General features: G+C 48.0%; 2 protein-coding genes across 8 annotated transcripts in view; both read right to left on the minus strand.

The window, feature by feature from the left end:
* htt (huntingtin) overlaps positions 1-20708 on the minus strand; it is a 46586-nt gene that overhangs the window by 10113 nt on the left and 15765 nt on the right. For 4 of the 7 annotated variants that reach the window (XM_042101337.1, XM_042101321.1, XM_042101306.1 and 1 more), the window contains 33 exons: positions 19976-20076; positions 19651-19797; positions 18900-19020; positions 18256-18401; positions 17582-17733; positions 17192-17394; positions 16690-16813; positions 16131-16255; positions 15897-16007; positions 15444-15521; positions 15017-15240; positions 14579-14657; positions 13777-13938; positions 13145-13200; positions 12828-12976; positions 12566-12702; positions 12229-12345; positions 11917-12039; positions 10952-11208; positions 10518-10660; positions 9437-9665; positions 7716-7857; positions 6995-7174; positions 6629-6805; positions 5261-5337; positions 4546-4684; positions 4238-4360; positions 3709-3928; positions 2868-3013; positions 2295-2472; positions 767-859; positions 322-506; positions 82-208 (listed from right to left, as the gene is read on the minus strand). In XM_042101337.1, coding sequence (XP_041957271.1) covers positions 82-208; positions 322-506; positions 767-859; positions 2295-2472; positions 2868-3013; positions 3709-3928; positions 4238-4360; positions 4546-4684; positions 5261-5337; positions 6629-6805; positions 6995-7174; positions 7716-7857; positions 9437-9665; positions 10518-10660; positions 10952-11208; positions 11917-12039; positions 12229-12345; positions 12566-12702; positions 12828-12976; positions 13145-13200; positions 13777-13938; positions 14579-14657; positions 15017-15240; positions 15444-15521; positions 15897-16007; positions 16131-16255; positions 16690-16813; positions 17192-17394; positions 17582-17733; positions 18256-18401; positions 18900-19020; positions 19651-19797; positions 19976-20076 — 4771 coding nt within the window. Of the gene's footprint in view, positions 1-81; positions 209-321; positions 507-766; positions 860-2294; positions 2473-2867; positions 3014-3708; positions 3929-4237; positions 4361-4545; positions 4685-5260; positions 5338-6628; positions 6806-6994; positions 7175-7715; positions 7858-9436; positions 9666-10517; positions 10661-10951; positions 11209-11916; positions 12040-12228; positions 12346-12565; positions 12703-12827; positions 12977-13144; positions 13201-13776; positions 13939-14578; positions 14658-15016; positions 15241-15443; positions 15522-15896; positions 16008-16130; positions 16256-16683; positions 16814-17191; positions 17395-17581; positions 17734-18255; positions 18402-18899; positions 19021-19650; positions 19798-19975; positions 20077-20708 lie in introns of all 7 variants that reach the window. The other 3 variants (XM_042101347.1, XM_042101328.1, XM_042101312.1) reach the window with 1 other exon arrangement.
* grk4 (G protein-coupled receptor kinase 4) overlaps positions 19856-20708 on the minus strand; it is a 75969-nt gene continuing 75116 nt past the window's right edge. The window contains exon 17 of the transcript XR_006033629.1: positions 19856-19890. The gene's annotated coding sequence lies outside the window, so the exon portion shown is untranslated. The remainder of the gene's footprint in view (positions 19891-20708) is intronic.

The raw sequence follows: 20708 nt of genomic DNA on the forward strand, positions 1-20708 counted from the left end.
TAGAGTGATGAATACCCCTACTGTACATCTTTACTTCTAAGAGACTCTGCCTCTACGGGCAGTAGGAAGCTGTTGAGTTACCCAGAGTGTTGATGCGGTACAGGAACTCCCTGAAGACGTCCTTCTCCTGCAGGAACTCCACAGGGATCTCTGGCAGTGCCGTACCAAACTCACCACCACGCCTGGGGGACCAGCCCAGCTTCCACACCTAGCACATGAGCACGCCAACGTTAGGAGAAGCACTGGATAGAGACACACTGACTCTCTCTCACACACACACACACACACACACACACACACACACACACACGAGTGTCTCACCAGTGGCGGCACGCGGGTGTAGCTGTTGACGAGCGGTAGCCTGGCGAGGCTGATGATGACATTGCGCAGGGTGGGAGTGAGGAATGCTGGGATAGACCGGTTCCGAGGGTGGCCCAGAAAGAGCGCCGTCTGCAAGCCCTCCACCAGCTCAACCATCACCTCACACGCACGCTGCTTGCTCACATCTGAGGCACACACACAGAGACAGACAGACGCGTGCACACACACACACACACACACGCATACACACACACACACAGACAGACAGACGCATACACATGCACACACACACAAAATGTTAACAAATGACTATGATCCCAGTTATATAATTGAAGGGTTCCTTTAAAACATTGCAATTATTGTTGGTGGCAGACTCGACAAAAGGCACTCCCTTGTTCTCAGTAAAAAGAATGTAGAATATTGTGGAGGAATCTCTAGAACTCACCGTCTTTGGCTGAGTCCACTTCATCTTCCCCAGATTCAGAGTTAGACCTCTTTCTTTCCGGTCGGAGAAGCTGGTCACCAGGCCCCACAGCGACTGTCACACACACACACACACAAACACAACATACGATGAGTGACCAAAGACCTGCAGCTCCCTCTCTAAATAATAACACGGTCAACACATTGACAGTGTCAACACTGTCTCCTCAGAACCACCAACCCCTTTGAACCCACCGCTCCCACTGGAAATCTCCTTATCAGAGCCCAAACACCTTGACACCAAGCACCTGGCTGTGTGCTCCTCTGCAGTGGACATTTACATGTATTCATTTAGCAGACACTTTTATCCAAAGCGACTACTATTATCGTAACACCTCCAATTATCACCCAATTTGTTTAAGAATTCTAAAACAACAATGTTTTTTAATAATATAACATTTGATAAACGAACATTTATCAAAATAACATTTGATAAATGAACCTTACATTTTTCAGTAGCCATATCGGAACGTCACATATTACCAACCATCACGTATGTCCAACCTCTTACGTGTATGTCACTTAATATTCATTTCTATACAAACCAAGACGGCGGATTCCTAAAGAAACGCAAGCACCCACACCATAAGTTTATCTAAATTAGCTATGTACCAAAAATGACATTTTACCGTGACTCAAAGAGCTGTAAACAGTGTTGTAAGGCTGCGTGTACAAATCCGCTTGGAGCTCCAGTGGAATTTTGAATTGCGATGACGAGAATTCTGGGGCTAACCGTTGATGTGCCGTGAGAAGGTTGGGAATAAGTACCTACCAGCCCAGCACTAAACTCCGAGCGTGGTAAACAAAATCGGATATTTCAGGCAGTAAAAGCCCCGGGAAGAAACAAACTAGATTTTGTTCAAATCTACACACCTATGGCTACTAAAAAACGTAAGGTTCATTTATCATATGTTATTTTGAAGTATTAAAAAACATTGTTGTTTTAGAATTTTCGAACGAAATGGTTGGCAATTAGCACGTTTACGATAGGTGTGTAGATTTGAACAAAATCTGGTTTGGTTCTTACCGGGGCTTTTACTGCGTGAAATATCTGATTTTGTTTACCGCGCTTGGAGGTTAGTGCTGGCCTGGTGGGTCGTCTACTTCCACCCTTTCAACGGCACATGAATGATTAGACTGAGAATTCTCGTTGCTACTTCAAAATTCCACTGGAGCTCCAAGCGGATTTGTACACGAAGCCTTACAACACTGTTTACAGCTCTTCGAGTCACAGTAAAATGTCATTTTTAGTACATAGCTAATTTAGATTGGTGGACTGGTGGTAATATGGGGCGTTCCGATATTCCGATAAGGGCCATTCTCCCCAGAGCAACTCAGCTGCTTGGCCACTATGCTACTACTGCATGCTAGCCCAGGTCCTTAGCCACTACACTACCACCGCCCCATTTCTACTCGGACACCCTGCCCTCCCACTCTCAGGTCTCCTGTCCTCCCTGTCCCCGCTGGGTCCCCTGGGTGTGCTGTCTGACCTGCGTGGATGAGCAGGCGGACGCAGTGGATGATGGACATGGCCTGGCTGAGGTAGGGGCCCGAGGCCAGCAGGGTCCAGACGGCCGGCTGCTGCAGGGCCAGACACACACAGGACAGGGACGCCTGCAGCTGCACGCTCAGAGGGAGCTGGTCCTGCAGCACTCGCCACACCACCGTCTGAGAGAGAGAGAGGGAGGGAGGGAGGGAGAGATGGAGAGAAAGAGAGAGAGAGAAAGAGGGGGAGAGAGAGGAAGGGAGTGGGATATGTAGAGATGGACAAGAGGGAGAGAAACAGAGTGAGAGTAAGAAAGAGAGGAGGCACAATGCTGCTCCTAACAGGGCTATGACCCCACTATGCATTCCTCTTCTATTTATACCAGTCCTGAGGTCAGCTCTGTCCAACACTTCTAGTCCCAGACATCAGTCATTATCTGCTGCACTCCTATTGGTCATGAGTAGGATCTGGATGGCTGATCCCAGGACTGTAGAGGGCCATGAGGAGCGCAGCTCTGTGGTACGGTGCTCTGTGTGTGTGTGTGTGTGTGTGTGTGTGTGTTTGGTGTCTGACTGACCTCTATGGTGAGGGTGGTGAAGGAGGCCACCAGGGCCTCTCTGTGTGGGGTGATCTGTAGGGAGGAGGGCAGCTTTGGCAGAGACAGCAGGTACTGACTCAGAGCTCCACACAGGCTCAGCACCGTCTGATAGAAGCCCGGCTCGCCTGTCAAACACGCACACCACACACACACACGCACACGCACACGCACACGCACACGCACACACAGACAAAAGAAGTTCATGAGAGTTCAGGGTAAAAATAGAACCCTCTACGGGTATTTGACAGATAAAAGTGGATTATAATAAATTCTGTTAGGTGACATTTTTACAACAGACCTTAGGCCTGACTTATCCAAATCGGTTACCCATTTATAAGTGCCGATGTGCTTTTCCACGCTGGGAACCTTGATAAAGGAGGCCCATTGTTGGAGAGCACAATAGCTGAACTCCTGGACTGTTTAATCTTCCAGTGGCAGAACAGAGCAACAGTGAACTTTGACTAACAGGAAGTCAAGCTCAAGTCTGCCTAAGCAAGGGGGTGCCTACCCCTTACTGATACAGACTCCTTCTAGTCTATTCTATTCTATTAGTTCTATTAAGTCCGGTATTCAGCAGTCACTTATATCCAAAGGGACACAAAAATTCAAAATGCAGTAGCCATGCCAAATGAAGAATGTGGAACATGAATGCTGCACAATAACATCCATTGGTTAGAGAGAGAAAGGGGGCGGTGGTATTGTAGTGGTTAAGGAGCAGGGCTAGGCACATTGGCCCGTGTAATAAAACTGACATATGTAAGCTAATGTGTCTGCTAAATGAATAAATGCAAATGTAATTGTAGAAGGCTCTGGATCTCACTATAGACGTCGGCCAGTTTATCCCAGTAGCCTTCAGGCTCGGACTCCGCATCGGTGGGCGGCAGGAAGGAGTGGTGGGGGAGGGGGAGGAGCTGCGTGGTGGCGGACAGGCGATCCATGGTCACCTGGAGAGCAGTGTCCAATAGGACCCCGCCCTGACCTTGGGTTAGCCTCTGCACCCCAACACTCAGGCAGGGGGCCAGCAGGGCCAGATTGAACTCCTGAAAGAACGGAGAAAGAGAGGTGAGGAGAGGGGGAGGAGAAAGAGAGGTGAGGAGAGGGGGAGGAGAGAGAGAGAGAGAGAGAGAGAGAGAGAGAGAGAGAGAGAGAGAGAGAGAGAGAGAGAGAACAAAAGAAGCCAGAGTGGAATGTATTTAGATGTATGTAGAATGAACATGCATCCCTATGTTGCATGCATCATCCACTACCATAACACCATAAGCACATGTCAATGTGTGTGTGTGTGTGTGTGTGTGTGTATCCTGTGCAGTGGAATTTAGACCTCAAACCTCAACCACACCCATTCTTACCTTGCAGGCCATGATGGCGCTGAGATCCTCCTGGGGCAGTTTGGTCAGCAGCTCCGTGGTTTCATACAACGCCCCCTCTCCACCCAAACAGCACTGAGACTTCACTAACGTCACATACCACTCCTGACACAACAACAGCAACAGCAACAACAACAACAAAACAAACAAACAAACAAACAGGAAGACCAAGTAAAGAGATGAATTACGCAGAACATTTGGATATTTCTATGTACCTTATACTTGGCAAATTATGTTTTGCAAGCCAACAACAAAAACAGTGAGACAATGGACAATGCCCGAGCTCTGACCTTATTAGCTACCACATGCTGTGTGGGAGGGGGTGGCTCTCCATCTAGTGGGTGTGTGCTGACCGGCGGTGTGGGGCTTGCCGTCTCCTCGGGGAGAGAGGCTCGGAACCTGTCCAGCAGGGAGTAGAACCTCTGGTGCCTACAAGGACCATGAAGACTCCAGTCAGCAGATTGAAAATGGCAAGCACAATCAGAGCTGTCTGTCACACAATGTTGTTACGCCACTAGAAGTCACCTATGGGACATCACCGAGAATACATTTCACAGAAAGACAAATAATATAAAAACTCTATGTGTTGATGTGTATGGACATAGTCACATGTTCAGGAGCATAGATGGATTGTTTGTGTGTGGGTGTGGTTTGGATACCGAGCATATGGAGCTACACGCATATAGAACTGTGAACCAGGTGTGTAATCTAGGAGGATAGCCTTTAAAAAAAAATAATAATTCATCCATCCATCCATTCATTAATTCGTTCATTTGCGCATTCATTCATTAAGAAATTGTGAAAAAAGCAAAGACCATGTTATTGTTTTACTTGAATTTTCTACACTTAATTTAAATATATGTAAATGCTTTGAAAATATATAAATATATGTAAATGCTTTGAAAATGCTTTCCCCAAGCAGAAAAACAAAAACAAAACAAAACAAAACAAAAAAAGCCAGAAGGAGAAATCAGCGTTGGTAAGGGAGGAAGTGAAGTGGGGTACCTCTGGGCCAGTCCACTGCTCTGCAGATACTCCTGGAGCCTGTCCAGCTCCTCCACAGGCAGTTGAGCTACGCTGTTCTGGAGACGCAAAACAGACAGAGGCATGGTCAACTCTCAACTTAACTGGACCATTTACTTCACAGTGGCAACTGTTGTAGAAATAATCTTTTTTTGAACTTTTATGTTCTAATTAGTTTTTCAGCTGAATTACATGTAACATTTAATTACCAGCAGGGTTTAAAATTAGCACCCGCCACTCGCCAAATGCGGGTAAAAATATGTTTTGGCGGATAAAAAAAAATAGGCTTACTCGCCATTGGCTGGCTGATAAAATACGCCTCTTCCTTGCTTCAACAATAAATTATTAGTATTGTACACACAAGAGTACTGGTGTAAAACACATTACGACAGCTGGTGTGATTCGTGTTTTATTTTTCGAATTTGTCCCTGGTTGTCCACCGTCACTGAACAACATTCGAAAATGTAACTGCGTTTGTTTGGTTTCGTCAGTCAGAGATCATCGGAGCAATGTTAACAAGTATGTGGCGACATATTGCCGGTGTAAAACAGCCAGTCAAAACAAATGCCTAAAATAATCATACAACTGAGAATCAAACAAAAAGAAAATTCAGCGAAAGATGGCGCTTTTCAGAAACAGGGGTGAGGAGAGAGTGGCTAATATACAACAGTGTGACAAAGTCAATGACTTTGTGTTAGATATGGTTGTGCCGTCTGCCTTGTGTTAAGGGCAGGACAGCAAATTTGCTGTTTAGTTATTTTTTTCATAATGTTCTTTGAAGTGTGTGTGCCAGTGCTGCCACATTCTAGTATGTTATATGAAATCTTTTAACGTTTTAATTGTCTGAAACAGGTCAGATTATAGTTGATGGCAATGACATTTAAGCCATGAGAAGTTATATGAATGCACTTGACTGCACATGTGTGCAATGCATGCTGGTGTAACGTGTACTGTACATAGTATGAGGAGATTGAAAATAAATTACATTTCTTCTAACAGCCTCAGAAAACAGTCATTAATATAGTTCCCTACTTACAATTAATTAATTGATGGACAATTAACAGAATGTCATACCATTTTACTATTATAAAAAATTAGTGGCCGGTAAAAATATATTTTGGCCGGTAAGTATTCACACCTTACCTGCCATTGGCAGGTAGGTCAAAAAGTTAATTTTATACCCTGATTACCAGTAATGCCACTGTTAAAAAGCACACTTTGAAAGTTTAGAAAATCGGTGGTGTTTCCAAAGTCATTGACTAATTGTATAAAACTCATTGTGATTCTCAATCTTGCCCATAATAATAACTGTGTGATAAAGATGTTGTGCCGTGATGGAGCAGCCCTTACCTGCAGCGTCTCGGCCAGCAGCATCTCCACACGGCGGCAGGCCAGCGTGTCCACCATGCGCGCTAGCACCCGGAAGGGCGTGCTGAGCAGCTTGTCCACGTAGAGCATGAGCAGAGCCCCCGACTGGCTCAGGTGCATCCCCTCCAGACACTGCAGGGTCTTCTTCAGCATGGTGGGCTGGGGACGGAGAGGGGAGAGGGACAAACTTCACATTACTGGAGGGTATTATGACATATTACAGCAGGGATAAGGCTAGAGAAATGGTTTGTGGATGGTGGTGATGCTCAGCAGCCGTCTATTCTTCAATCAATTAATCAAATAACTTAATTTAAGGTGTGTGTGTGTGTGTGTGAGAGAGACACTCACGTTGGTCAGATTGTCGCAGCGGGACTGGATGGCCTGGATGAAGAGGCCGCTGGCGGCGGAGTTTCGGTGGACAGCACTGATGAAGTCCTGCACCGGGGGCTCATGGGAAAGGCTGATCAGCTCCTGCACATGATTCACCGTCAGCCAGGTCAAGTGCTCCGAGTCGTGCAGGTTCTGGCACTGAGGGGCAGCAATGGCAGAGGGAAAGAGAATAACGTAAGAAAGACATTGGGCACTAATTCAAATCCACAGCGCGCACTATAGTATGTGAGGCTACTGGCCAGTCAGGACCATTAGCATTTGGACAGTGAGACAAGCAAGGACATTTCTATGCCTGAGATTTCTGAAGCCATTATATCGATAATCTATATCATCCATTTTTTCATCCAACAGCCTGGCACACAAACGGTTAATGCTATATTTTTGCTCAAACCCTTGAAGCTGAGTCCACACTTTAATCACATCTTTATTGTTTCTTTTCTAATCCATTGTGGTTGTGTACAGAGGTACATTTACAGCATGTGCTACTATGTGTTTGTGTTTACAACATGCCACTGTCCAAGCACGCCATAGTCCTGACTGGACAGAAGTAAAGAGTCCAGGTTTGCTTTAAAGCAGCATGTCCACAGCAGCCAGTGAGCGCGGGTCAGTATTGCACCAGGGCACAGCAGGCTGAGGCTGCGGAGGGGAGGTGTAGTTGAGCAGGGCCGAGCACTCTCACCACGTAGTCACAGAAGAGGATGAGCGCCCCCCGGCGGACGATCTCTCGATTGCACATGGCCAGCCGCGTCTCCAGCCCGTCCTGGTCGCCCTCCCCGGACGAGTGTGGACTCAGCAGCTTCGTGCTGGACATACTGTGCCTCCTGGGGAAGGAGCGGACACCAAGACGTTAACAGGGTTCAGACAGAGGGGAGACACATGACCACTCCACTCCAACATCACAGGGCTGAACCCAAGTGCTGCATCTCACATAGGACAATGTTTCCCATTCATTGACTTATTTGTGGCGGCCCACCACAATATCAACATTGACCACCACACAATGATTTTCCAGGTTGTACTAAATTGTGCTTAAATCTGGTTAGCATCATAACCACGCCGCGCTAATTTGCTACAAACTGTTGCATTAAAGTTAATTCTGCAAACCTACCACCACAAATAGAATTCAATTATGTGGGAAAGACTGCAGGACCCTATTAAACATCGTAGGGCTGAACCAAAGTGCTGCATCTCACATAGGACCCTATTTAACAGGAGTGCAGCCTTGTAACTGCATAGCATGCTGACGGTGATGCAAATGTAACAATGAATGTAAACTGTGTAGCCTGGGAAAAACCCAGATGTACTTCCGGCAAATACGAGATTGGCTCTGAAAGTCCGTCTGGCCAAGAACCCATTCTAGCCCATTTCCAATTTTCCTAGATCTAGGCACCAATCAGAACCCTTGAGGCGGGCTTTACACGATGACGATAGAGCACCCTGTTGAAGAAGCCGGGGTTTTAAAAAAAAAAACATCAACGATGGCTGCTGCTGCCGCTTGTTTGAAGCTGCCATCACGTTGGTTTAAGACAGGGAGTTAGACGTTTCTTAACTGATTCCTTATGTTGGAATATGCAACATTGTACAAACATGTAAGGGGTACCTATGTGATATCTGCAACAGTGGTAGGCTACTGAAAACAGTTTGATATTCTGTTCATTTATAGGCCTACAGTAGCTGGACACGTAGCCGACAGAAAACACATAGGCTACTTTTGAATTGGTGTGCTATGCGAGCATAACTCGAATGCTACACTTCAGTGTTTGCCTTGAAACAATTCCGGCATAATTGCTTTGAATGTTTCAGTCTCTCGTCCCCCATTCCTGCTTTATACTGTATGTCCCGGTCAGCCAGAAAGGACGAATGAAACAAAATGCAGATGTAAATTGCTAGTGACATATTAGCTTTCAGTGTGGCACGATGTCTTTGTAAACTAGCCTACGTTTAATTAAAAAGTGGTTAATTCTTCCTGCTTCTCCCTACAACCAGACAGTGTTGCAAATTGTGTGTTTCCGTCACTCTGTCTCTTTTGTTGCTCTGATTGGTTTTTGGCCTCTCCTATTGCGTCCGAGGCATTTTGATCGGCGTCCGTTTGGGAACACCCTTTGGAAATGGACTGTGAACGAACCTTCCCCAGACCCACTCTCAGTTACGACTGAGAAGGGTCTGGTTTCTACCGGGCTATAAACTGTGTACTACGTGGATGCAAAAAATGCAGACACCCTTTCGGAGTCATCTCAAACTTCCATCCTTCATCTTTTATCCTTCATTTATCTTGCAGTTCTTTACTTCTGAAAGCTTCACGCCAGAAAAACACACACAATTATCCAGTAACTGTCCCTCACACAGCCGTCATACCCCCCCGCCTCCTGCATGCTCACCTGCCCGTCCCCACTCACTCACCTGGGCGTCTGGTGCACCTCGGACCACCAGGTGTAGTTGGTGTAGTTGATGATGAGCAGCACCTGGCACCAAAGCAGCACCAGCGGGGGGTGGGTGGTGATGAGGCGCAGGACCAGCGCGTTCAGACCCTCCAGGCTGTAGAAGCAGCCCTCGCCCACCCCGACCCCTGACGCCGGGCCCTCGGCTTTCAGCAGCTTGGTGGCAGCTGCAGTGATGCGCCGGAACATTCCTGGCAGAAACAGTGGGAGAGGTTGATATTCACACTCTCAAGTTTTTGTAATATTCAGCAAACATCTTCTCACAATTTGCTAGCTCTCCATTCTCTGAATGTACTCTTACATAGAGTTTCTCAGGAAGCACTGAAGGGAGGGTTGAGCACCCTCTCTGGTGTGTTTTGTTTAGTCTTTGGTTCAAATATAATGTAATTAACTTTGGACCAACACATCTGCTAAGAAACATAAGCATAAGCATAAACGAACGTGCCTTCATTCAGCATTGCTTAACCTCCCTTTAAGTGGCTCAAGCAGGTGCCTTCATTCAGCATTGCTTAACCTCCCTTTAAGTGGCTCAAGCAGGTGCCTTCATTCAGCATTGCTTAACCTCCCTTTAAGTGGCTCAAGCAGGTGCCTTCATTCAGCTTTGCTTAACCTCCCTTTAAGTGGCTCAAGCAGGTGCCTTCATTCAGCATTGCTTAACCTCCCTTTAAGTGCCTCAGGCAGGTGCCTTCATTCAGCTTTGCTTAACCTCCCTTTAAGTGGCTCAAGCAGGTGCCTTCATTCAGCATTGCTTAACCTCCCTTTAAGTGGCTCAGGCAGGTGCCTTCATTCAGCATTGCTTACCTTCTCCTTTAAGTGGCTCAGGCAGGTGCCTTCATTCAGCATTGCTTACCCTCCCCTTTAAGTGGCTCAGGCAGGTGACTTCATTCAGCATTGCTTACCCTCCCTTTAAGTGGCTCAGGCAGGTGACTTCATTCAGCATTGCTTACCCTCCCTTTAAGTCAGGTTGCTCTATTCTTTTTCATCTACAAGTGATCTGACTGGGGCGTAAATGATGACTAGCCAAGTCCACATGTGGAGCTCACCGGACTTGAAGATGTGGATGAGGCACATGAGGAGGGTGCCCAGCTGCTGGCAGTAGAACGTGTGCTGCTGCTCACTCATGTCCACCTTCACCTGCTTACTGGAGATGTCCTCCAACAGCACACCCACCAGCTGCAGCAGGAACCTGGAGCGAGTGAGAGAGAGAGAGAGAGAGAGATGGAGGGGAGGGATGGAGATGGAGGGATGGAGAGGGAAAGAGGGAGAGGGAGAGGGAGAGAGAGAGATGGAGGGGAGGGATGAGAGGGAGGGAGAGAGAGAGAGAGAGAGATGGAGGGGAGGGATGGAGAGAGAGAGAGGGAGAGAGAGAACAGATGTAAGAAGGCGTTGTCATTCTAAACAAACTCAGAGCTGACAGGATGGGGTCTGTGACTGTCCCTCCCCTCCTCCTCTAAAGTGGTGCAGCGGGCAGGCTCACCTGGCGAAGGTCTCCTCAGGTGGGAAGCGCTGGGGCTCGCCGTTGGTCTCCTGGCCACCGGCCGGCTGGGGTGGGGGGGGCGCCTGAGCGGCCACCTCGCTCTGCAGCCGGCGGATGGTGGGGAAGGACAGCAGGTAGGGGGACAGGGAGAGCTCCTGCACGCGGGACAGCACGATGTCCTCGGTGGACTGGGAGATGAGCACGCGCAGCACGGCCAGGATGCCGGACACCCACAGCTGCACCGTCCCCACTGACGCCTGTGGAGCGCCCACAACAGCAGGAGGAAAAAAGACTTAGAAAAATAAGGCAGGGTTCACGCGGACACATGGTTCACACCTCCAAAACATAAGCGCTGGAAAACTATGAGCACCCCACGTTTTTATGAGCCTCGCGTTTTTTTCTGTTTGTGCCTTGCTCACTTAAAGCAACACCAAAGAGTTTTTTCTACCTTAAAATAATGTTTCCAAAATCGTTTCAGTGGTTCATCCACTCGTAACAGGGTGAACAGCACTTCTGCATTCGCTTTGCGGCCCTCTATTAAGTGGCTATAACCGCACTATGTAAGTTTGCCAGATTGGGTAGCGGATCTGTAGTTTGATGGAATGAGACATAAGAAACTACAAATGTGACTTGCATCTGATGTTGCAATACATCGTACTTTCATAAAATCATGCAACATATTCTACCTTGTCTGTGGACATTGTTATTTCCAAAGCCAGTGCTGGATAAATAAATAGTGCGTGCGACAGAGGAAAAGTTCTTTGGTGTTGCTTTAAATGGTCCAATCACGTTGTTACATAGAAAAACACAGTTGAATTCAAGCGCCTGGAGAAGAAAAATAAAGTCAGTGTGAACATCGGCTAACAGTTCTCTTGTGAGTGTCTCTCTGTGTCTGCGTGGGTGTACATGCGTGTGTATGTGCGTGCATCTGTGTGTGGGTGTGATTAAAATGAGAGTAGACTGACCATAGTAGCCGGAGTGACGAACATGCTCTTGAGCAGCATGTCGACAGGCCTCAGTGAGGAGGGAGCCACCGTCTCAAACAGTGTGTTGAGCACACCCAACGCCTCATGGGAGTCCAGATGCATCTAGCACACACACACAAACACATCATCACCACATTACACTTCATCAACCAGATGTACAGTACAGCTCTGTACCATGTGAACTCAGGGCTTAACCCAGCCCTGCTCCCTTTCTCTCCCTTCACTCCACAGCTGATCTGGAATGTGGCCGAGAGACGGTGACACTTGAGATAGTGACAGGGTGACGGTTACCTGCTGTTTGCCGATCATAGGCAGGATGATGTCAGCGATCTGGCGAGAGAGTCTCTTCCACTTGTCCTCATTCTCTTTATGACACTGTTGCAGGACCAGGATGAACATCTCCAGCACCTACTCAACACACACACACAGACAGTGCATTAAAACTCCACAACATTTACAGTAAATACATCCTTCTGTTGCAGGACCAGGATGAATATTTCCAGCACACACACACACACACACACACACACACACACACACACACAGAGTGCATTTCACTCCACTCCATCCAAATACATCCCACTGTGAACTGCCCTCGGTGCCCAGCGGAGGTCATCTGTTAGCCTACCTGATGGTACTGGATAAGGCGGAGCAGCATAGAGACCACCACCTCCTTCTGGGTCTCCAGCTCTTTTCCGGCGTCGGCTTTGTTTGAGCCCCGGAGCACGAACAGGTCATGGACTATCGGCTGCAGGGCAGGGATGGCTGAGGGAACAACACAACCGCAATCACCAAACAGGCTCCAAACCAACATGAAACCTTAGCATATTTCCAGTGTGTCTGTGTCTGTGTATGTGTATGTGTCTGTGTTTGTGTCTGTGCCTGTGTACCGTGAGTAACTGCCTTCCTCCCACTGGCCATGATGCCATCGCAGAGCTGGATGATCTTTGGGATGCTGATGATCTGCTTGGAGTGGTAGCGTTCATAGGACAGCAGCACCAGGAAGAAGAAGATGTTGGGCACGATCGCCTCCGAATCCCTGAGGGGAAGCACACAGCGGGATGTTTGTGTGCTGTGTAACTGTGTGTGTGCTAAGGATTTCCTATGATCTGTGTGGAGTTTAGCTGTGTGGTAAGGAATTCATATGATCTGTGTGGAGTTTAGCTGTGTGGTAAGGATTTCATATGATCTGTGTGGAGAGTCTTACCTGAACTGGCCCAATTCAATGTACTCAAATTGCTTGAGAACAAAGCCGATGAACACCTGAGACAGACAAGGTTAAAGAGAGACAGTCAGATGTACAGGGATCAACACCTCAATCAGCGACAATGGGATCAGTCACCTCACTGCTGACTGTCAGTAACTGCTTTAAGTAGAGCAGTATCTGACAAGTCGGACTGATTACAGTGATTTATAGAGACATGCTAAAAACCGATCGCGTCTAAGGCGGGGATCACACTGACCAGCCGCAGGGGTCAGATTGTTTGCGGTGGTTCACAGTGAAAATGCTGGCAGTGCCAGCGACATAGGAGCTGCACACTGAACTTGGTTCAACTTTCAAAACGTGACACAAGGGTCATCTCTGTCAGCTTGATGTAGCAACACTTCAGACATTCTGACCACTCACAACAGTAAAATTCTATGGGGGGCCAGACGCTTATTTGTTGTGTACAAAAACGAGCACTTAACAGCAAGATAGAAACTTTTCTTTGAATTTATCGAATTACTGCGGTTTGAGCACTGCGTTATGCTTAGTCACTGCCACTTCAGTATTCCCGACGTGATCCCCACTTAAGAGCTCTGGCAGCAACTGGCTGAACTCTGTCCAGTATCCCTTACCTGGTCAGAGTCCAGCAGGCAGTAGTTGACCCGCAGCTGCACAAGCTGGGCCAGCAGGTCCAGGACCTGCCTCTGCAGCGCCACCGAGGTGCTGGTGGTGTACTGCTTCAGTGCCTTGATGACCAGCGGCTCAAACAGACGGATGTGGTTGTGGATGACATTCTGGACATGGCAAAGTGCACAGACAAGACCGGCATTTCAGTGTAGCGTTATGGTCACAGAAACAAAGAAAAGCACAACACCGCTAATGCCACAGAGCTGCTGGTTTATTGATAAACTAACATTCGGTCAGTCAGACCTTGACCAAGACATCCGTTTATCAATAAAACAACAGCTCTGGTGAGTAAGCAGAATTGCGCTTTCATTTCTTTCTGTTACTTTAAAGATGTCCTTACAAAACAGTTGCACCTGCAGATCTAAATCTATCAAGTTGCAGGCTTCTCTCCAACTAGTGTTGCGTTATGGAACAAAACAAAGAGACAAGCTAGCTAGTAACTAGAAGTTACTATTTGAAACACGTTGTTGAGCAGTTTATCAGTTGTTTTTTTAACAGTTTTTTATTATTATTCTTCACACCTTGCATTCTCATGCATGAAGTCTGCACTTGACTTAAGCAGTCAGAACTTCCCTTAAAGCTTAACGGCTTAAAGTAAGAAAAAAGTTCTGCGTCTGAGGTTATCAAAAAAAACTTCAAAAGGTGTTATATATAATTATTTATATATTTCCCAATCTTAAACAGTCTGGCCCAATACTTTTGCCACCCCATAATCCAAAGAGCAAGCACAGGAGCACTGGACCATACCTTGTCACCTCTGTGGCGCGTGACATTGGTGATACTGGACCTCATCTGACTGGACACCTTCTGCATAACATCAAACCATCTGTGGAGCCAACAGCAAGATATGAAATATATGAAATGTGTGTGTCCACTAAATACCTGCATGTGTCACCATGTGTGCACTCGGTTTGAATGTCGAATGACCATTTATTTATGAGTACACGGACACAGTCATGTATGCATGCGCGTGTGTGTGTTTGTGTGTGTGTGTGTGTGTGTGTACCCTGAGGCGTCCTGTTCCTGCTCAGCCTGCACCATGTATGTGTGTGTGTGTGCATGTGTGTGTGCGTGCGTGTGCATGCACGTATATGTACCTTGAGGCGTCCTGTTCCTGCACCGTGTGTGTGTGTGTGTGTGTGTGTGTGTGTGTGTGTGTGTGTGTGTGCATGCACGCATATATACCCTGAGGCGTCCTGTTCCTGCTCGGCCTGCACCATGTTCCTGAGGCTGGCGTCGGCCAGTGCCTGGGTGAAGTGGGTGTAGGGGGCCATGAAGCAGTAGTGGTAGAGGCCGGGCCGCAGGCTGGACGAGCCCAGACGGAGGGCCTTCCCCTGGGAGCGGCACGGGTGCGAGGCGGCCCCCTCGTACTGGGACGCCAAGTTTGTCCCAAACAACGTCTTCAGTAGCTGGAGAGAGCAGGAGGGGACACAACAGATGACAGGACAATGTGTAGAGTGGAGAAGTGAGCTTGTGTGCTTTGGAACTGGGCTAAAAAGGTAGGATAAAGGTGGTAGGACCTCTTTACTAGCGGTCCTACCACCGGTGAAGGTCAGTTAATGACCGGTGCGCACGTCAGAGGTGGCTGGGTTCACCAACGGGTCAATCTCACCTGTTGCACACAGACAGTGGCCATTGTTGGCTCTCTGGAGAAGCAGGACTTGAGGTACCCCAAGACTTCCTCCACACACTGGTGAAGAGATGAGGAGAGCCAGTTAGAAAGGGGGACTGACAGAAAGACACAGGTGGAGAGGAGGTGAAGAGGAGGTGGGGATGAGCGAGAGAGGGGTACAGAAGAGGCAGAGAGGAGGAGGTGGAGATGAGGTGGAGAGGAGGAGGTGGAGAAGAGGCAAAGAAGAGGCAGAGAGGAGGTGGAGAAGAGGCAGAGAGGAGGTGGAGAGGAGGTGGAGAAGAAGAGGTGGAGGAGGTGGAGAGGAGGAGGTGGAGAAGAAGAGGTGGAGGAGGTGGAGAGGAGACAGAGAAGGAATGGAGAAGGTGGAGAGGAGGTGGAGAGGAGGTAGACCATTATGATGGACAGCAAATGTCAGTCGGACGAGAAACATACTTTCCCGATGTCGTGTAACGTGGCCAGCTCCAGCAGCTGGGAGAGCACGTCCAGCGAGGAGCGCAGGAAACCGCCAAACTTCTCATTGGTGGTGTGGAGATCCAGTGTCACCTGCACATGAGAACACATGCAGAATAGATAACACTGCTGCAAGGCAAGCCTTCGCTGGTCATCCGAGTGTGTGTGTGTGTGTGTGTGTGCGAGTGTGTGTGTGTGTGTGTGTGTGATACCCACCCTGTAGTTGGCATATGTGGCCTTGAGAACGTCATAGAGCTTCAGGTAGGGAGGAAGGTGGTAGAAACTGCCTAGAGTGGTGGACTTGCTGACGGGCGCAGCCACTGTGCTGTCTGCTGGCCGGCCTGGTGACACGGAGTAGAGGAGGACAAAGCTCCACTCAGAACACGCTGGCCAACACACGCTATACAGTACACAGCCAGTACAAACTGTTTGACATTCTTGACAATTGATTGAAATTAGACGATTTAGGGAAACATGAAAACAAAAAAACAAAAAACATAATAATTATAATAATAATAAATATATTAAATATAAATGAGCAACCATATGCTCCAGTGCCAGGCTAAACAGTTGCTTTTGTTCTTGGATTTCTATTCTGCTGAAGAAGGATTCCTTATGGATGCAACCAGGTCACTTGAGCTCAGTCACAGTAACAAATGGTCAACAGTGGCATGGCATATGGCCAAAACAGCTTAGAGGAAAGATGAGTGAAGTGGATGATTTGGACACTGCCGCAGCTGCAGGCCTTAGTGCGGAGCTGCACCTGTACCTGTACCTGTGTTGGGGTCGCCCCCCTTCTTGGGGCTCATGGGAGCGGGCGGTTCGGCCGTGTCCTTGTCTTTGCCCTTCCTGCGGATGGGGCTCAGGGACGGGGGGTTAGCCAGGGAGGGCAGCGTGGCCTGGGCACATGGAACAACAAAACCCGTCAACAACAGGACGGTGGAGGGACATTTCTAAGTCCTCTTGCTTAAGTCTCTGTCAAATATACTGTATGCGTATAATTACATTCCATACACCGAGTTGGCCTCTCCACACTGATATTCTTCTTCTTAGGTCTGCCAGTGTTTATTTTACTACTACATTTGCGATTCTCCCAACATCCTTTGTTTCCTGTTCAGCTCACTACAGTCTTGATATAATAAAATCATTCATCACAGAGCACCCGTTAGGACCTGCTGGATGTGTCTGACCATTTGAAGGGCAGAGAGTCTCCTCTGACGGTGTGTGTGTGTGTGTGTGTGTGTGTGCACACGCATAAGTGTGTTTACGAGAGTCACCTTGACGGCGGGGCCAGGTGGCGTGTCGTCCAGCACGTGGGCGCAGATGTTGAGGACCTTGAGGAGGTGGGAGAAGAGCTGCTCCACCATGCCGATAAGCGAGCGGTCACTGAGGGCCGGCCACGGCTCCTCCTGCTTGGCTGCTGCCGCGTTGGTCTCCTCCTCGCCACTCCAGGGGCTCTTCATGCACTTGGGGGAGGCAGCTGCAGAGATGGCACAACGTGTGTGTGTGAGGAGGTTGTGTGTGTGAGTGGGAGGGGTAGTCAGTGAGTGAAACACCACACGAAGTGTGTGTGTGAGGAGGTTGTGTGTGTCGGAGTGGGAAGGCTCCATTCAAAACAAGGTTTGGAGGTTAGGTGTGTGTGTGATAACCAGTGACGGTCAGCTCACCGGCCAGCAGGTTCCCAGCCAGCACCAGGGCGTCCTGGTGGGCCGACAGATCCAGGGGGAACCAGGCGGAGGACAGCAGCGAGAGCACCATGTTGGCCATGCCCACGGTCAGGCACCTCCTGGACTCCTCCGGGACACTCGACTGGGATAGGCTGGGGGCAGGATGGGCACTTTAACTCTCAATGCACTATATACCCACGAGCACACACACACACACACACACACACAGTCTCCAGGTAACATGAACACATGATAACAATAAAAGAACTATATGATATGGGTTTGTGAATTTGGGTAGAAATTAAGATTTGTGACAACAATGTGTGGTCCACAAACTCATGGTGCTCATCATCCAACCACCGCTGAGTCAGTGGACAGCACAGCAATTACTACAGTATTATGCTTTCCTGGAACACACATACACATACACACACAAGAAAGAAAGAAAGAGAGAGAGAGCGGGTGCGGCTCTGGTTGCCGTGGCTGAGGTGAGTGGCAGTGTGTGTGTGTGTACCTGTGTGAGCGTCCGCGGGTGCGGCTCTGGTTGCCGCGGCTGAGGTGAGTGGCAGTGTGTGTGTGTGTGTGTACCTGTGTGAGCGTCCGCGGGTGCGGCTCTGGTTGCCGCGGCTGAGGTGAGTGGCAGTGTGTGTGTGTGTGTGTGTGTGTGTGTGTACCTGTGTGAGCGTCCGCGGGTGCGGCTCTGGTTGCCACGGCTGAGGTGAGTGGCGGAGGAGCTGATGTAGCCGCAGTGCCAGCCTGTACTCCAACTGCACACCGGAAAACTGGAGCTCAGCAGACACAGGGCCTCACAGCAGCCAAACTACACCAAGACAACACACACACACACGCACACACGCACACACGCACACACTTAATCTGAGGCTAGATGAACATCCTAAAATGACAACACCATATTCTGCAGAGCTTGCTCTTGTTAGCACTGTAAGATTAACATAAGACTCTTTTTGCATGATCAGATGTATGGTTACATGCGGGGACTATAGGTGGCACAAACCTACAAACATAATCCTCTTACAGAATCTTAAACCAAAGTGGCATTTAAGCCCACAGACGTGCCTAATTAAATACACACTACTACTAAAACGCCACTATAGTAAACAAAACTACCTCCTTCCATAAACAATACCACAGCTACAGTCTTTGGGACAAAAACTCAAATTGACATAATTCTTGTTAGGTTTCTACAATAACAAATTGGAATATTTTCACATAGCAGTTCTTCTGGAGCACTTGTGACGTTAACCCTGACCCTCGTGAGCCTGGCCCCCGGGGGTCTGGACGGGGGAAACCCACTGACCGTGAGGGCTCTGGACGTGGAGGACGAGAGCGCATGGGACACTGCACTTATCACTCGAGACAAGTTGTTCTCCATGGTCACATCAGAGGTACCCAGGGACAAGTTGTAGCCCCTGTATGTCCTACAAACACAGAAGTATGTTTTTATATTTAAAATGTCTTTTTGTTATGCACTTATTGTTCATGTTGATGTCATGTGATTTGTGTGGCTGACGTATGTGTGGATACTACTGTACTATAAATTGCCCCTTAGGGATATTAAAGACATTCTTAATCTTTGATACACATACAGTATGCTATACATACTTCTTGCTCTTTCAGGCTTGGCATAATTCACATTACATTGCTTTACACATTCTGTTTTGCAGAATTTTCCCAGACACAAGCTATATGTTTACCTCTGCCAAGCTATATGTTTACCTCTGCCAAGGAGCTTATGTTTTCGATGGAGCTTGTATGTTTTTCTGTATGAAGCATTACTCAAAGCTTGGTGTGAAGGTGTCACATAGGCCAAGGCCCACCCCCTAACATTTTGGAGCCAAGTAAGTAGGCGTGTAGTTTCACTGTTGCACAATGATGTTGCTCAATATTGCCTTGGCAGAGCTCTGTGCTGTCCAAGTGGTTTCTGTGGCGTTCTATTGACAAAGATTGAAACTTCCATAATGGAATATTCTAGATCTGGGCTACATCTCCTCATCATTAGCATCAAACTCAGCGGACACCCGGTGAGAGGTGCCGGGCAGGGTGAGTACCTGGTGATAGTGCTGACGGTAAACTGAGAGGGCGGCTGGGTCTCGTGCATCAGTAGCTGGAGGTACAAGCTGCTCTGCTCCCGTGCAATGGCCACCACAGGGTCCGCCTGTGCCTGGTCACAGTCGTAGAACAGTCGTGACACCACCCTGGGGAAACGAGCACACACAGACACGCACGCACGCACACGCGCACACACACACACACACACACACACACACACACACACACACACACACACACTGCGGTGTTAGAAGTGGCCTGTCTGCGTGTGTGTGTGTGTGTGTGTGTGTGTGTGTGTGTGTGTATGTCTGTGTGTGTGTGTACCTGCTGACAGTAGCAGCAGCAACATGTCTGACTCTGGGGTCCTCATCCCCCAGAAGGTAGACGATGACATCACTGAGGATCCGGTCCTGTAGTCTGAGCAGCTGGGAAAAGAAGTGACATAATAGAAAAATTACAAAACACTAACCACATTAAACGCTAAGCTATTAAACTACAAAACATTAACCACGTCAAACACTCAGATATTAAACTACAAAACACTAACCACGTTAAACGCTAAGCTATTAAACTACAAAACACTAACCACGTTAAACGCTAAGCTATTCAACTACAGAACATTAACCACGTCAAACGCTCAGATATTAAACTACAAAACACTAACCACGTTAAACGCTAAGCTGTTAAAGTACAAACCATTAACCACGTCAAACAGCCAGATATTAAAGCAACACCAAAGCACTTTTCCTCTGTCCCACGCATGCTATTTGTTTATCCAGGACAAACTTTGCAAATAACGATGTCCACAGACAAGGTAGAGTCTGTTGCATGATTTTATGAAAGTATGATGTATTGCGACATCAGAAACAAGTCAAATTTGTAGTTTCTTATGTCTCATTCCATCGAACTACAGATCAGCTACCCGATCTGACAAACTTGCATAGTGCGGTTACAGCCGCTAGAGGGTTGGGAAGCGAATGCAGAATTGCCGTTCACCCTGTTACGAGTTGATGAACCACTGAAACGATTTTGGAAACATTATTTTAAGGTACAACAA

Source organism: Alosa sapidissima, chromosome 1 (assembly GCF_018492685.1).
Source record: "Alosa sapidissima isolate fAloSap1 chromosome 1, fAloSap1.pri, whole genome shotgun sequence".
NCBI classification, from domain to species: domain Eukaryota; kingdom Metazoa; phylum Chordata; class Actinopteri; order Clupeiformes; family Clupeidae; genus Alosa; species Alosa sapidissima.